The sequence below is a fragment of the Sceloporus undulatus genome, chromosome 4 (assembly GCF_019175285.1).
Source record: "Sceloporus undulatus isolate JIND9_A2432 ecotype Alabama chromosome 4, SceUnd_v1.1, whole genome shotgun sequence".
NCBI lineage: Eukaryota > Metazoa > Chordata > Lepidosauria > Squamata > Phrynosomatidae > Sceloporus > Sceloporus undulatus.
Window position 1 is genome coordinate 167,731,966 of NC_056525.1, and position 16,738 is coordinate 167,748,703.

General features: G+C 40.4%; 1 protein-coding gene across 7 annotated transcripts in view; it reads left to right on the plus strand.

Moving 5' to 3' along the window:
• Positions 1-16,738, plus strand: part of FARS2 (phenylalanyl-tRNA synthetase 2, mitochondrial) — a 282,840-nt gene that overhangs the window by 175,963 nt on the left and 90,139 nt on the right. For all 7 annotated transcript variants that reach the window (XM_042463950.1, XM_042463948.1, XM_042463954.1 and 4 more), the window contains one exon: positions 8,301-8,452. In XM_042463950.1, coding sequence (XP_042319884.1) covers positions 8,301-8,452 — 152 coding nt within the window. The remainder of the gene's footprint in view (positions 1-8,300; positions 8,453-16,738) is intronic.

Consider the following 16,738-nt stretch of genomic DNA (forward strand, 5'->3'; position numbering starts at 1 on the left):
TTGGACAAGTTGCCAGAATCCAGCAGTTTCAACATCTTGATATCAGGATCCACTTCAGTTATCTCTTCACCCAGGGCAGAAACCTAAGGGCATAGTTATCCCTTATTTCTCTTTCCTCCTCCTGTAATTTGATGGATAATCACTGTCTGGCCCTCTTTGAATGGGTTTCATTAGATGAGTGACAAACCTGCCGAGTAGTCCTTTAGTCTCGTTAGGCGAAATTAAAGCAAGAATCTAGCTACATTTTCAAGCACAGAAATCTCTGCTCTTGATTTCTGTCACCTAATTTCCACCAGTAATAATTTCTGAAAAGTCCAGGTTTGATAGGAAAGAGATCTGACCTCCCAAAACATTGAAAATGCTGTCAAGAATCTTCTTCTTGAATGACCAATGGTCACACACAAGATCCAGAACACTTCATGTGAAGACTGCCACTTGACACTGGCCTGACTCTGGTGCCCTTAGCAAGTGTAACCATTTTTTACACATACCCTAAAAATAGAACCCCCCCTTTTTTTTTTTTAACATTACTCACCATTAATGATGAAATCTTCATCTGACACCATGCCATGTTAGATGCCTTGTGGAAAAACCCATCACACTTACTCTGTTGAAAACATTTGAAACAGTTGACAGGTTGATCAATTGTTGTAAAGAAAAAAAGCAGATTAAAAAAATGCAGAAGCTGCTGTCCTCTCTCACAGCAGATTCCAGCTTCCTGTCTGTTTTAGGCATACTCTGTTAGACCTTATTTCTTGGAATAGCTGTTGTTATAATAAGATGAGTTCACTAGTTCTGGTGACTCCTGTCTCCCTGCTTCTGTTCTGTTCTTCCCATGACAGTGGTGGAGTCCCTTCTTAGTGTGTGAACAATCGAACAGGGGAATTGTAAAAAACATTCAAAATGTTCTTATCCTCAGTGCCAATGCCATACTTACTTGTTGTCCAGACCATGTTTTAACAAAAATGTCCCAAAATGCAAATTAAAAACAAATGGACAAAAATTCTCAGTCTCATGGAGTAGGAAGAAAACATTTGTTTGTTTGTTTGTTTGTTTGTTTTGTTCTCTTGCAACAATGAAATAAGTAAAGATATACATCCTTATTGAACATAAGAATCACAAATATTATGTGATTTAACTTTTTAGGCCTACTGTGTTTAGGTACTCCGCCATCTGCCAGATGTCTTTTGAAAAATAAATCCAGTTTTAATGGACTGATGGTTAAAACTTTATTTTGCAGTTAGCTTGTTTATATTAGTGATAGTAGCAGATAATTGCAGTTCCTTCTCAGGTAAAAGCAGATGCAAGAAGATGCAAATAGCTGTTATAATAGCTACCTATTTCTGTAATTAACCCTAAAACGTGTGTAGTATTTAAATATGATAGGAATATATATATATATATATATATATAAATTACATTGAGAGCCAGTGTGGTGCAGTGGTTTGAGTGTTGGACTTCAACTCTGGAGAGCAGTGTTCGAATCCTCACTCAGCCATGGCAAGTCATATTCTCTCAGCCTTAGAGAAAGGCCATGGCAACTCCCCTTTGAACAAATTCTGCCAAATAAAACCCTGCCATAAGTCAGAAGTGACTTGCACACAACAACAGACAGAGGGTGCCATGGCTCAGTGGTTAAGATGTCAACTGTGATGACTGCAAGGTCAGCAGTTCGAGGCCCAAGCACTGTGTGACAGAGTGTGATCCCATCACTAGTCCCAGCCTCTGCCAACCTAGCAGTTTGAAAACATGTACCACTTCAGTGGGAAGGTAACAGCATTCCATGCAATCATGCTGGCCACATGACTACCAGAGTAGTCTTTGATGATGCTGGCTCTTCAGCTTAGTCGGACACAACTTGACAACCTTGTCCAAGGAGGAACCTTTACCATTATATATGTGTGACTCTGCCCCAGCCTCCTGACTTCATGACGGTGAAATGGAGACATGAAGGTGCCTGAAAATGAGTCTTAATTGATGCTTAATCTAAACACACATCATGTGGGACACCTGTGGGGTGATAACAGAAATAGCCCCCCTCCTTTTGGGGTTCCACCAAACAAATCATATGGATTACCAGATCAGGGATCTGTCTTGAGGGATACTACTTCAACCACTCCCTTCCAGGCTTTTCCTAATATGCTTTCTCCTTAATCCCAAATCCCATTCTGCATATCCCCCTGACCAAACTCTTGGCTGGCCCCTATAATTTCATCCTGCAGGGCTCTTTCCTGGTGCCCTGGTGCCTGTTCTTGGCTTCATCTAACTCCTTGTTTTCTCTCTCCTCTTCTCTGCCTTTAGTTTTCTTTTCCCACTAGTCTCACTGCACTTGCAGTGGCTTTCCTCTTGCCTCTTCAACAGTGACCTCCTGCCACCAGCTTCCCTTTGTCTGTTATCCCTTTGTCTAAAGAGGGACAAGTTTCTCTGTTCTCTCTCTCACTGGCCATGGCTCCATCTTTTCCCCCTCTGGCCATCCTTCCTCCATCTGCCTCCATCTCTGTTCTCTTCCTTTCTCAGGCTTTTCCTGCCTCAGTCTTCCTTCAGCTCTGGAACATCCTGCTTCAACAGCCCATCTCCTGGAAAAAGTTTGTGAACCCATTAGGATTGTCACCTAAATTCAACCTAAAATTTTATTAGATTTTAATCTAACCCCATAATTCTAGATTAAAAACCCAAGAATCTGATTAAACAAATGAAACACAAACTATATGTGTTTTCAACATTTATTTATCCACAAACTATTCAGCAGTCAGTAACCATGTGTGAACAATCACATGAACCTTTAGATTCAGTATCTGTTGGCAGTAATGACTTCAAGTAAACATCTTCTGTAACTGTTAGTCTTTCACACTGGCTTCAGGGAATTCTTAGCCTGTTCCTCTTTACAGAATTGCTTTAGCTTAGTAGCATTTGAGGAACTTCGTTGCATGAAAAGGCCACTTCAGGTCCTACCCCAACATTTTGATGGGGCTTAAGACTTTGACTAAGGTCCAAAACACACTGCAAAAATAATCCAGGTTGAGACCCCTTCAACTGCCCTGGCAGTTTTGAGGGGGTTTTATATCTTTCCCTTGCCCTCTGAGCATGTACTATGCACTCAAAAGGTGTGATAAAAGCTTTGATGATCTTTCCAAGGAATGGACAAACGGCTCCAGAAACAAGCACCATGGTGTTGATGCATTGATGGGATCTGAAACAAACCTCTGATGATCAAACAGGCGGAGTGGGGGGAATGTAAGGATGTCAAAGAGGGAAAAACAGGATATGGTCTCTATCAGTTTGACAAATGTCTTCCTTTGTATCCTTTTCCATGGGAAATGCAAAATAGGCAGGTAGGAGGAATGTGTGGTGTTTAGCATAACCCATGGTACTTGTCTTTTGTTCTCATCTAAGTTGGGCATGCCCTAGGTCAAGTGACCCTGACACTGGTTTCTTTTAACGTCTTTGGGTCATTGTGATCCTCAAAAATATATATCAGGTCACTGTGACTTCCAGTCCTGCTCCACACTAGATATTGAATATGAACACTCCATATTCAGCTGGAGGGTTAATAGGGTATGCTAATAGCACACTGCTAAAATGTTTATCATTATTAAATGTCCATTAAATTTTACTACTGGATTTGAATAACAAACCTTCATCACTAACATGACACACTGCTGTCTGAGAGAAAGGAAAAATAATACCTGCTACCTGTTGCATGTACAGAAGTCAAATGGACAGGCATCAGATTCTTGTTTCAACATTGATATTGGGCTAACAGCAATAGCATTTAGCGCTTACCTTTCTATACTGTTTCATAGTGAACTAAATACTCTCTAAATTGTTTACAACATGTAAGCCAATTGGCCCAACAAGCTGGGTACTCATTTTGCCTATCCTATGAAAGGATGGAAGGCTGAGTCAGCCTGGAACCCTGGGATCAAACTCACAATGTTGTGGTTGCAGTACTGGCACTTATCCACTGTGCAACCAGGGCTCCTGTGCATTCCCTCCACCATATCTTGAGATAGTAAACTACTGTAGAGGGACAATATATATATATGAGATATCTAACTCTGCTGTGGCTGTGTCCTTGCACCTATAATTGGAGTAGTTGTCTTATTGGTATAACCAGGGTGACTGTGGTGTATTTTGTTTGATAGAGAGAGAAGGTTAACATCAGATTGAGAAGGGTAGTGAAGTGATACCACCTACTGAAGTGATTTGTATCACATTGGCCTGTTACAGACTGCCAAAATAAAGCTGCTTCGGGTCTCTTTGGAGGTATGCTGTTTAAATGATGCATGCACCCTAAGAATCCAGAAGCTGCACCAAAGCTGCACTCCAGTTCTTAGGAATGGAGTGTGGCTTTGGCGCGACCTCCGGACTCTTAGGACCCATGCATCATTTAAACAGCATGCCTCCAAAGAGACCCGAAGCAGCTTTATTTTGGCAGTCTGTAACAGGCCATTGTTATTTCACTAGATTTCCGATTCACTAGAAATTCCCTGCAGATCTACAGATAGCTGGAATGGCTGAATCCCATTTGGATCTCAAGAACTGAAATGGCTGATAGGATTGAATCCCTTGCTGTAAGGTCAGATGGGGACACCATATGGTGGATGGTTGCTGTAGACTCCTTTTGTTTCCTTGCCCACATTTGTAAGGAAACAAAGGGGATGTAGATGTTACAGACATTCCAATTAGAAATTCACTACCATTGCTTCTAAGCTCAGGCCTGTTGCCAGACAGACCATCTGAAGCCTTTCAGAATTACCACTAAGGGAACATAGATTTTATGATGACATATATTGTGGAATTGTCCTAATGTTATGAGACTTACTGAAACCTGGGCATTTCTTATCCATTGACTCTGAAGGCTCATTTTTCACTATATCTACAGCAGTGTCCAATGTGGTGAAGCATACTACATCTGGTGAAAAATATGTATGTAACCCACTGTTGGAAATTGCCTCAGTGACTTTTCAAACTGGTGCTGTAGCTCAGTTATTGGGGCAGAGAATTTTCACAGATGCAGTGCTTGTTCCTTGGTTTGTTAGGTTTCATAGTCATTTTTGTGTGATAAAATAGATGCATTATCTTGAGTCTCATTTTTCTGTACCTCTGGATTTTAATAATCCTAAAAGAAATTTTGTTTAGTTGTATATGAGTACTGGGATTTTTCTGCTTAATCAAGCTGAAAGGCAGTGGAGATTCACTATTGTTTTGCAATGTGCTATAATTTTTGAAAAGCAACATTTGTCTTGGCTTTGCTCAACATGTATATTTTGTGTAAATTTTGATGTAATCTGATTTATTCTAGGAGCCTATTAACTTCAGTGCTTATTAATATACATAGCAGAAGATAGAAAGCAGCATAATCAAAATGAAAGAAATATTCCACCTGATTTTAGGATGGTGTTTGCAACTGAATTTGAACTGGAAGCTTTCTGAGTTTGAACTGTTTGTCAGTATATTATACTACCTCTCCATGAATTCCATATTTGTAATGAAATGTCCATATATGAAGGTTTATTGAAGATTTTGTGTGTTTAGCACATCAATATTTTCTTTCTTGTTTCATGCAGTTGTCATGATTTGAAGGCAGAGATTTTTGAAAGAGTTCTTATGGCAATCTAGTTTGTTCTGTTACCTATTGAACCTAATCCTCTGTTATGGTTTACTGTGGACAGCTTTCTCAGATTCCCATAGCATAAATTTACAATGAATTATACAGAATTCAGAATTAGAAAAAGTCTGTTTTTAAAATGCTAGAGAATGGAACTTCCTGCCTCAGTTGCTCCTCCCTTCTCAATTTCTCCCTTTCCTTTCAAAGAGAATTTTGTTTGGTTAAGATGGTTCTCTTTTTTGGGTCAAGTCTTTGGCTTGATTTAATTTTCTCCATGTGTCATTCCTTGGAGTTACGTTTACGGGTGCTTTTTAAAAGTTCTTTTTCCTATTATTAATGGTATGCTTTTAAAGATGAATTTTTCATCTTTCTTGAGTCCCCATGGGCAGCAGAAAAGTGGGGTACAAATAATATTAAAATAAAGCAACAGGGAAATCACAGCTAGAGATCTGCTAGAAACCCCAATCTAATCCACACAAGTCCTCTAGGTTGTCCTTACCTCTCCCCAAAGCCCTTTCCTTCTACAGCACTTCCATTCCACAAAGCTCTAACCCCAGAAAAGCAAACGAATTAAAAGTAAGTGTGTGTGTGTGTGTGTACATACTCTATAAATCTTCCATATATGAGCATGAAATATTTTAGGGTCAATAGACTCTGAGGCATGCAAATGTGTATTGTGGAAGAGATAACTTTTTTCCATAAAAATACAGCCCTAATCATATCAGTGCTTTATTACATTGATAATATAAATCACCCAGTTCACATGAGCTTTGTGGCCATATATTATCTGTAGAGGCTCTTTAACATGCAACTGTGGCTTGGGTGTAACAGAGGAAGCATCATTCATATACACTGGTATTTCATCAAGGGCACTCCTGTCATGGCTGTATCGAGGGCTGAGTTTTGCAGTTGCTATACAGGCGATGAATTTGTTTGACAAGTTTATTCATGTAACAAGTTGGATAATCATTTGTGATTCACAATTGGAATCGCTGTGGGGTTGTTAATTTAAAACTCTCACAGTATTCCTTATCAGATATTCATTAAAGTGTTTGCGTCATGTGCGGCCAGATCTGTATAAATCACTGCACCGTAAATTTACCCTTCTTGCAGGTTTATTGCTTTATCAGGTATTCACTTAGGATTTCTCTATTCTGTCATAAAACATTTTCCAGGCCAAAAATACATTTTCTTATTGAGATAATAAATATATTGTATTAATCAGAGCACACAGCACTCCTGTGGGTGGAAAAACAAAATGAGGAGAACTGTTTACTCTTGAAGCATCTGAGGATCATTTGGAAGTGCTCTTAAGGGCAAAACCACATGTTGCATTTGCAAAACACATTCCTTAATGTTAATTCTACATTGACGTGGAGCAATTACAGAGTACGATTGGTAGACAGGACAGTGTTTGCTAATTTCCTCTTTCATTTCCCTTACATTGTCCCTTCTTTTCCCAATATATCGGGGGGGGGGGGGGGCTTTAAAAAAACTGGGTGGGGGGAATCAATATGGCCCAATCAGAAGATAGAGGACAGTTAAGTATTCAGCTGTTACCCACTGATTCTCATGCACATATACACAATAAGGAAAACATGTCTGTCGAGAACTTTATGTTTCTTTCACAGTGTGCAGTTTGGTGCTAATTCAAGTTTGGTGCAGTAGTGGAACATTTGTACTAAATCAAGGACTGGGAAATAACTCTGAGGCAATTACAAGTCAGGCAAAGCAGAATGTGATTCTCTGACGACTCTCAGCACTGCTTCCCAATTAAAAATGGCTGAAAGGGGGACTGGGCAACCCAAAAGCAATGCACAGAGCTCTATTTCAAACTTGACTGCCATTTTTTAAAAAGCGAACCATGAATCCAGTTGCTCTTGGATCTCAGAAGCTCTAGTTCTGCAAATAAATAAATAAATAAATAAATAAAAATGATAAGATCTTGATTGTTAAAGAAGGTGAGAAAAATATTTGGACTTGTGAAGTTGCTCAGCAAAACTCAGAACATTCTTGATTCCCTAGGGGGCAGTATTGAGCAACATCAGCATGTATAATGCAGCTACAGAGTTTGCAAATACGGTATAGATACATTATACAGTATTAGAACTTGTCTTCTGTAAGGTGCTATACATGATATCTGGATATACTGCTTATGACTTCAAGTTCCACCCAGAATTCAATTCACCACATACAGTGCACCCACATCATACAGGGGTTTCAGCTTACACTGATAGTCATGCAGCGAAAACAAAATGGCATGTGCGCCCGTGGTGCATGCGCCGTGTCACATGCACGAGTCCCATTATTGTCAATAGGGCTCAAGCATACACACTATTTACTTTACGCAGGTGGGTCCAGAATGGATCCCCGTGTAAAGCAAGGGCACACTGTATTACATAAACCCTTAAAATGATTACTGAATGTATTAAAATATCGTTGTATGGCCACCACATCTGTTTTTTTATTAGAATTGCTCTCAACCAACATGTAAGTGAATTAGCTGACCTGAAATGTAGCTGAAGTAGGTGGTGATGGGGGGAACCCAATGTGATTAAAGACATATTTTACTTCCAATTCTATAGGATATCTAGTATAATTAGTGCAGGGTTTCAATTACTAATTGTATTGCACAGCTAATTTCAGAAAATTTCCATAAGTAAATTGATAATTTTGTGTTGTTGTTTAGCCTTTCAGCAAATATCCTCCTGTTATCAACGATATCTCTTTTTGGATACCCTCTGAAAAATACTGTGAAAATGACTTCTATGAGATTGTCCGAACAATTGGAGGAGACTTGGTGGAAAAAGTTGACCTTATAGATGTATACGTACATCCAAAGTAAGTCAAATGTAGTTTTAAGTATTTGTTAATGCTGTTTTAACATGCTCTTTATGCTGCTTGTAACTTGTGCTTTTAAATAGAGATTTAGCTTAATTGTGTTTTAACTTTTGTATTACAAATTTTTACATTCCAGTGTGCTTTTAAAATGTTGTGTGCCAGCTTGGATCCCATGCTGGGCAGGATATAAATAAAATAAAGAGGAAAAAAGGTATATGAAAAATCTGCAGAATAGATCCTATTCACAACAAACATTTGCAAAAGGAAATTATGAAACTGGATTCAAGGTGTATATATCAGGAGATGGCCCACAGGGTCTATTTAGCCCCCGTCGGTTTTTGTGAACCCTGGAATCGTGGCCTCTCACAATTGTTGTCTACAAGTCTGTGAGTGGAAGTTCTCCTCTAAAGTCTTTAAAGGAGCTTGTTTACTGCAAGATGGCTTTTACAATCATGTCCAGTTTGGGAGCGAAATGTGAGAAAAGTTTGATTTTGGTGTCTGCAGTGGGTTCCTACAGAGCAGAATTTGGCTCACAAACCTATCACAGTTGAATCTTCAATATAGATTGTGAACTGTGCTCTAAATGTTGAGCTGAAAGACCTGTTTCATATGCAATGTCTGCTAAATGGAAACAGCTTTAAATCCTTCCTAAAAGCAGTATTTTCTTGTATGGCAAAATTACTAGTGAGGAAAATCTTGACCATTCTTCCCTTCCATTTTATCCTTTTACCAAAGTACTGTCACGTCGCTATATGTCTTTGCATGTAATGTGCAGTTTGCTGCTTAGTCTTATAGATCTTTCTGCACGACCTCACTGTAGGGATGTAAATCTTCATTTATTTCATTCTCACATGCAAGAATGATTTTTTTTTTTAAAAAAAAACCCAATCTCCCTGTTGGGAGAATTATTAAATGTTTTTTTTAAAGCGTTGCTCAATGGCAGGTAATGTTTTATTTTGTTTTTTGGCGTTTGGGGACCTTTTTAAAAATCTGCTGGCACAAAAATGCTAACAAATGTTTTTGAACGGAAAACATTGAATTTTGCATAAAATACAGTGATTTTGTACGAGACAGTTGTGTTTGAGCCAAAGTCAATATTTTTGCATTAAAACACAAAGAAATTAGAATAAGCAGTGGCTTTTTAAAATTCTCACTTGAGGATGAAAAAAGAAATCTCTGATTGAAAATTTTCTTCTGGGAGGATAAGAAAATTTGTAAATATTCTTTTCATCCTTAGCTTATTGTTTCAAAGCTCTTTGACTACAAGACAGATGTATACATTATCACATAAAATAAGGGGTATAACATGTAATATTATAGCATAACTTCATCCTGGATCCACCCTCTTGTGTATTTTCTTTAGGAACATATTTCCATCCCTTTTGGTTATACACAACAAAGCAGAATATCTGTATATCTGAGATTTCTTTTATCTGGTCCAGGAAGCATTAACTTGAGAAAAATGCCATCTTTTTATGGCTAAGTAAAGAAAGTCACTGAAGGAGGGGAGAAGCAATACACGAATCTCTAATCCAGAAATGAACTGTGCTGTCAGTTATACGTAGGGAGTAAATTTTTAATCAGAACAACTAAAAATACCCTGGAAACGGCATCATGGGAGACAGTAAGCACCAAACATTGATTTTGTTGCTTTTTTGCTGCAGCGTTGTCATTTTTTAAAAAGGCAAAAGGAGTGAGCAATGAAATCTCTTTTTAAGTTTGAATGATTTGCTTTTTTACTTTCTGGAAGCAGAGTTGCTCATTTGTAACTGTCTAAAGCAAATACTAATAAAGGGGGAAGGCATGTTAATAGCTGCCGTTACTTAGTTAGATACGTTAGCACTTTAAAAGTCTTGGATATGCTTCCAATTTCAGGATATAGTGATCTCAGTTTCCTTCTTGAATCCATGTATTGTGGGGAAATGTGAGAAATGTCAGCAAATATAATCTGCTAAATGGCATCACAAGCACTCATAGTTTTTTAAAAAAATAGAAACCAACATGTCTTCCAAGTGCTGTTTTATGTGAGATTCTGTCATTTCATTTCTAGATGCTACAGTTTCTCCTCCACAGATCTCTGGGGGGGAAATATATTTTTTCATGCTTAAGTTCAACACACACACACCTCTGACTAAGGATTTCCCTTACTGGTAAATCTTGCTTTAATTTTTTCTTGCAAGTAATGAGTGATCATGGAACAATGGCGTTTGCTGCTAGAATTGCACAAGTGGAAACCTAATCAGTTCAGATGTCTGACATCTTGTTTTTCATCCTGAGCCCATAGCAGTTTGTAAAAGGATTATTTGATATTACCTTTAACTGCTGACCTAGCAAAAGTCTTGGGAGTAGCTTCTCATACAAAATGGCACCAAAATCAGTAGACATGGCATGACATCAGCCATCCGAGGATACAGATTCATGCAGAAAAGTGTTCCCTCCTTTGTTCAAATAAAAGAAAGTCTAATTGCCTGAGCTTGGAGCAAGCAAACATTTGATGTCTGCAGTTTGGTTACAGCAGAGAAGGGACTCAGCAGCCCTTCTCACTGCAACTCCTAGCAGTTTTAGCTAGCATAATCGATACTGAGGAATGCTGGGAGTTGTAGTCCAGCAGCATTTAATGAATCACATGATTCCCCTCCCTGATTTTAGTATGATATCTCATTTGAAGTTAGGGTAGAGCCATGAAATTTGCTACACAGGAGACATTTCTTTAAGATTTGGACTGATGCATTTACATGTTTCAAAGAAGTTCACTACACACACACACACACACACACACACACTCCCTGACAATTATGATATATACGTTGGGGACAAAGTTTTGTGTTTCATTTTCACACGTGGTGTCAGTCCATTCAGTTGTGTAGGTGTCAGATGCAATTATAACATTTATGGTGAGATTGTAGACAGTGATAGTTGAACTGCTTTGATGTGCTGGTATGTTCATGGATATCAAAAACATTCAGAGAATGGAGTTCAAACAGTTAGATTGATACATTAGATGTTAGACTTGACCAAGTAGTGGTGATATCATTTGACCAAGTAAATGGGGGCTAAGAGTGAGAGCAAAGGACATGGGGTCAGATCTGGAGAAATGTGAGAAGAAGTAAAAAATAAATAAAAATTAGGAAGATGAGGCAAAGGAAACCAGGAAGAGCACCAAGTAGCTGTTAGTGTTCGAAGCAGAATTTTCAGGGATAATGACCCAAAGCAGAGGTTGATGAGCTTTTAACCATCATGTCCCATCATAGACCACACTGCTGAGGTAATAAGAACTGGAGTTCAGTAACATCTGGATGACCACATGTTCTTCAGCCCTGGCCTAAGGAGAGGTCAGAGAGGATATTGATGAATGGGGTGTAACCTTATAATGAACTGAAAACTTCCTGAGCCAAGCAATTTACTGGCATTTCTGCTTTTGCTTAATAATTTATATGAGGATTATTGGCATCTGGGTGTAGTGCTTGGCTTCTGGCCTCTTTTTAATCGAACAGAGACAATTAGACATTGTTATGTCCAACTTGGAGTGAGGGTGAGGCCACGGTTTCCTACATCTGTTTCTTCTCTGCTGTCTCAGGGGCCGTACAGACTGCTCCTTTTAGTGCCAGATTGGGGCCGCAGTAACCACACACCGCAGCCCTGATCTGACCTTTCCATGGTGCAACAAGGAACTGCAAAAAAGCAGCTCCTTTCTTCTCCATGGAAAGGACGCCATAACCTTTGGCGCCACGGCTTTTCTGCACTCCTTTGGTGCTGCATCATCTAGATGCAGTGCCAGAGGAGCACCGTGATGCCACCCACCATGTGGTGTGGTGCACCTTGTCACATCAGCCTAGGGAAGGAGTTGGGGCATGCATCGTATGGATGCCACGCCCTGACTCCACCCCAGGCTGGAGTTTATGGCCAGTTTGTACAGCCCCTCACTTCCATAGCATGTACAAACACACAAAGTCCCAGAGAATGATACTGCAAGAGTTCAAGATGAAGCAAATTATTTCCAAGTACTGTAAAAGTAATGCTGTGCATTTGGTTTTTTTTATTAGAGAAGATCAAAATGTGTTTATAATGAAGTACACAATTTGATGAAGCAAGTAATAGGTGACAGGTGTGTTCTGTCTGTTTTATTCTAGCCTCCATACGAATCAGCTGTACTTTGTAATATTTGTTAAGTATCCCAATTCCCTTGACGATTCCTGCATCCAAGAATGAATGTCCTGCAATTACCTTTAGGGGAAGAAAGAACAGATGAGGAGAGTGCTGTCACAAGCATTCACATATCACAGGGGAAAGCAACTTCCTTTAATGAAAAGCCGTCCCTTATGGACTAAATGTGTATTTTTCCAACTGCTGTTTCTGAAGCTGAAGAATGTAGGCTCTGAAATACTGGTTTTAGCCAGAATGAATTTAGGGGACAAACTATGACAACCCCTAACCCATCTTTGCCATACAAGACTAATATGAATTGGTGGGACATTTCCAGAGAGGAATTAACAGGTGGAAGAGATGTTTAACTATCTCCATGCCTGCCATTTCTCTCCTGCCACTTTCCCCAAAGGCCATTTACCAACTGATCTTTCTTCAGACAAACTTCCAAACTGAGAAAATGCCAGCAGTTGGGGTTAGAGTTCCCAGATTAGATGTTGGTTAGGGATTAGAGCCAAAACATGAGATCAGAGGTGGTCCCTTGTGAAGTCATGGAAAGGGTCTTGTCTTGTGTAACACTTAAAATAATGTGTATGTGTGCAGGCACATAAGAGAGTGAGTTAGATTGGGTAGATTTCCTGCACTCTCTCCAAACAGTGGTTAGTCCTGTCTATGCTAATACTATGGTGATCAAGACATACCTGCTAATTTTAGTATGCCCCAAAAGCTGTGTGTCAGATTTATTTATTTATTTAAGTATTTATACCCCGCTCTTCGCCCAGAAAGGTTCTCAGAGCAGCTTACAAATGGTTAATTAGACGGTTCCCTGCGCTCAGGCTTACAATCTAAAAAGACATGACACAAAAGGAGAAAGGTATGGCAGTGGGGAAAGGGATCGGGTCCAGCAGTTCTTCTCTCCCTCTGAGAGACCAAGGCAGATGGACTGGAGGGAGGGATCTGCTTCTTAATGTAGGACAGGCCCGGTGGAACTGGGTCTGCATCTCTCCCTCCGAGGCCAGATGGCACCAGACGGACTGAAGGGAGGCCTCTTTCTCCTTACAGCTCATTTCAACTCAGACAAGATTTCTGACCCATCACTGCAGGCATGATCTACAACCATATATAGTCATTTCCTAGATATGGTCACCTGAAAATAGGGAATTCTCAGACATAGCATGTTAGCCAGCAATATCAGTATGTAAAGGAATCTTGTAGCACTTTTGGGACTGTAAGAAATAAGGTTTAGTATAAGATTCCATAGGCTTATGCTACAACTTCTTTCCCTGAAAAGAGTTACATATAATGTAGAAATTGCCTAATTTAACTGATGCTTAATAGCCTCTATTCATTTAAGGCTCTGTTTACTTGGATTACTAAATCTGGGTTTATTTATTTATTTATTTTACTATTTTACAACGTTTACAATGGTTAATTTGAAATCATATGGTATAGGGCGGGGTGCAAATATTATAAATGAATAGGTAGGTAAATAGATAAAACAATTGTTTATAGATAAAACAATTAATATTGTTGTGGCTCTTGGGGGTAGTGGACAGAAGCCTAATTCTCTTTAAGTGCTGGGGGAGGCATTCTAGCTCACCTTTTCCAAGAGGAAAGCTGGTTTTCTCTCTCCATGTGCTTTGGTGAGATCTGACCTTTTAAACTTGGGATATTGTTGTGGCTCTTGGGGGGAGTGGCAGAAGCCTAATTCTCTTTAAGTGCTGGGGGAGGCGCGCGCCTAACGTCGCGCGAATTCTTTATTGTTATTTTTAAAAAATTGTTATATAGTCAAGGACGATTTGGAGAAGCTGGCCTGGGAACATTGTTAGGGGGGCCCTTTAATTTTCCACATTTTCTTTTCCCTTTTCCTTAAGGGGTTTGTGGGTACTTCTGCTCAGAGGAAGTGAGTCAGAGACTTGCTCTGAAAGGAGCTAGTCTACATAACTATAAGGCCAGTGAACTGAACTCAAGGACAGAGTTTGGGGACAAAGGCCAAGCCATCAGGGGGTCTTTACACTTGTGTTTAGCAGGGGAAACCCACAGTTTTGCTCAGAGTTTCCTTAAGACTTCTCAATATGGACACTGAAGGCCCTGCTGCAGTCACCTGCAACACCTGTGGGATGTTTGTCTTCTTGCCTAGGGATATGGGGAACTTTACCTGCCCCAAGTGCAAGTTGGTAGCCCTCTTAGAAGAGAAAGTACAGCAGCTGGAGGCCCAGGTAGCTACACTTCAGCATCATAGGGAGGAAGAGGTTGTCCTGACCAGAACGGACCAGATGGTCCTGGACAGGAAACACACAAAGGAAGTTGCTGGGGAAGAGGAGGTCACTTCACACACAACAGAAGTAGATAGTTGGAAGAAGGTCACACACAGAAGTAGGGAAACCAGGGAACATTCTGTAAGCTTACAGCTACAGAATCGATTTCAATCTCTCTCTGCTATCAAGGATGATGAGGAACAGCAGCAGGGACAGACTTCAGGGACAGAGCAGGGGACCCAGAGAGCTCCACCAAAGGGAATGGCTGCTGCTAAGCCTCGGAGGAGGCGAGTAGTGGTCATCGGGGACTCTTTGCTGAGAGGCACTGAACCAGTGGTTTGTGGGCCTGACAAGATGTCTCGGGAGGTGTGCTGTCTCCCTGGGGCAAAGATCCGTGATGTGACAGAGAGGCTGACAAGACTGGTCAAGCCTACTGACCATTACCCCTTTCTTTTGGTTCATGTGGGAACCAATGATACTGCAAGGCATAGCCTTCAGAATATCATAAGGGATTATGAGGCTTTGGGTAGGAAGTTGAAAGAGGTGGATGCACAGGTTGTCATCTCCTCTCTTCTCCCAGTTGAAGGGCATGGTCCAGGAAGGGAGAAGAAAATAGCGGATGTAAATAACTGGCTCCGTAGATGGTGCCGCCAAGAACGATTTGGATTCTTGGACCATGGGTTGCGGTTCCATGAGGAGGGACTTCTGGCAAGGGATGGGTTGCATCTCACTTCAGTTGGCAAAAACATTTTTGCCAATAGCCTCAAGAATTTGATCAGGAGGGCTTTAAACTGAGTTATGTGGGGGAGGGAGACAGTATTCTGGAAGGCGAAAAGACTGGAGAAGATAGTCAAACTGACAGAGAGGGAACAAGACAAACAGTGCAAGGACCCAACAGTGGGAGGCAAAAGAACTTGCACAAGCAGCAAGTAAAGGGAACACATGGTCTTAGATGCCTCTACACTAATGCACAGAACATGGGAAATAAGCATGATGAACTTCAACTCCTAGTACAACAAAGCAAATACGATATAATAGGCATCACTGAAACCTGGTGGGATGAGTCTCATGATTGGAATGTGGAAATAGAGGGGTATAACCTTTTCAAGAGAAACAGGCCAAACAGGAAAGGAGGAGGAATAGCCCTATATGTCAGAGATATTTACACCAGTGAAGAGAACCAGGACATCAATCCTGGAAGCCAGGTGGAGAGCACCTGGATAAAAATTAAAGGGCAGGGAAACAACAAGGATGTTATGGTGGGAGTCTACTACAGACCCCCAAGTCAGACGGAGGAATTGGATGATGCCTTTCTAGAACAGATGACCACACACTCAGAAAGGAGAGATGTAGTAGTGATGGGTGACTTCAACTACCCTGATATTTGTTGGAAGTCAAACTCAGCCAGATCCTCAAGGTCTAGTAAATTCCTCACTTGCCTTGGAGACAATTTCATGGTCCAAAAGGTGGAAGAGGCAACAAGGGGATCAGCTTTTTTAGATCTGATCCTAACCAACAAGGATGACTTGGTTAATGAAGTGCAAGTGGTGGGATCCTTAGGTGGAAGTGACCATGTTCTCCTGGAGTTTGTTATACAATGGAAAGGAGAAGCCAGGCATAGTCAGACACGCATTCTAGACTTCAGGAGAGTGGATTTCAGTAAACTTAGAGAAATACTGGGGGCGATCCCATGGTCAGGAATACTAAAAGAGAAGGGAGTTCAAGATGGATGGGAGTTTCTCAAAAGGGAGATACTGAAGGCACAAATTAAAACAGTTCCAGTGAGAAAGAAAAATGGCAGGTGTCGCAAGAACCCAGGATGGATGACAAAGGAACTTTCAGCTCAGCTAAATTTTAAACGGAACATGTATAAGAAATGGAAAAA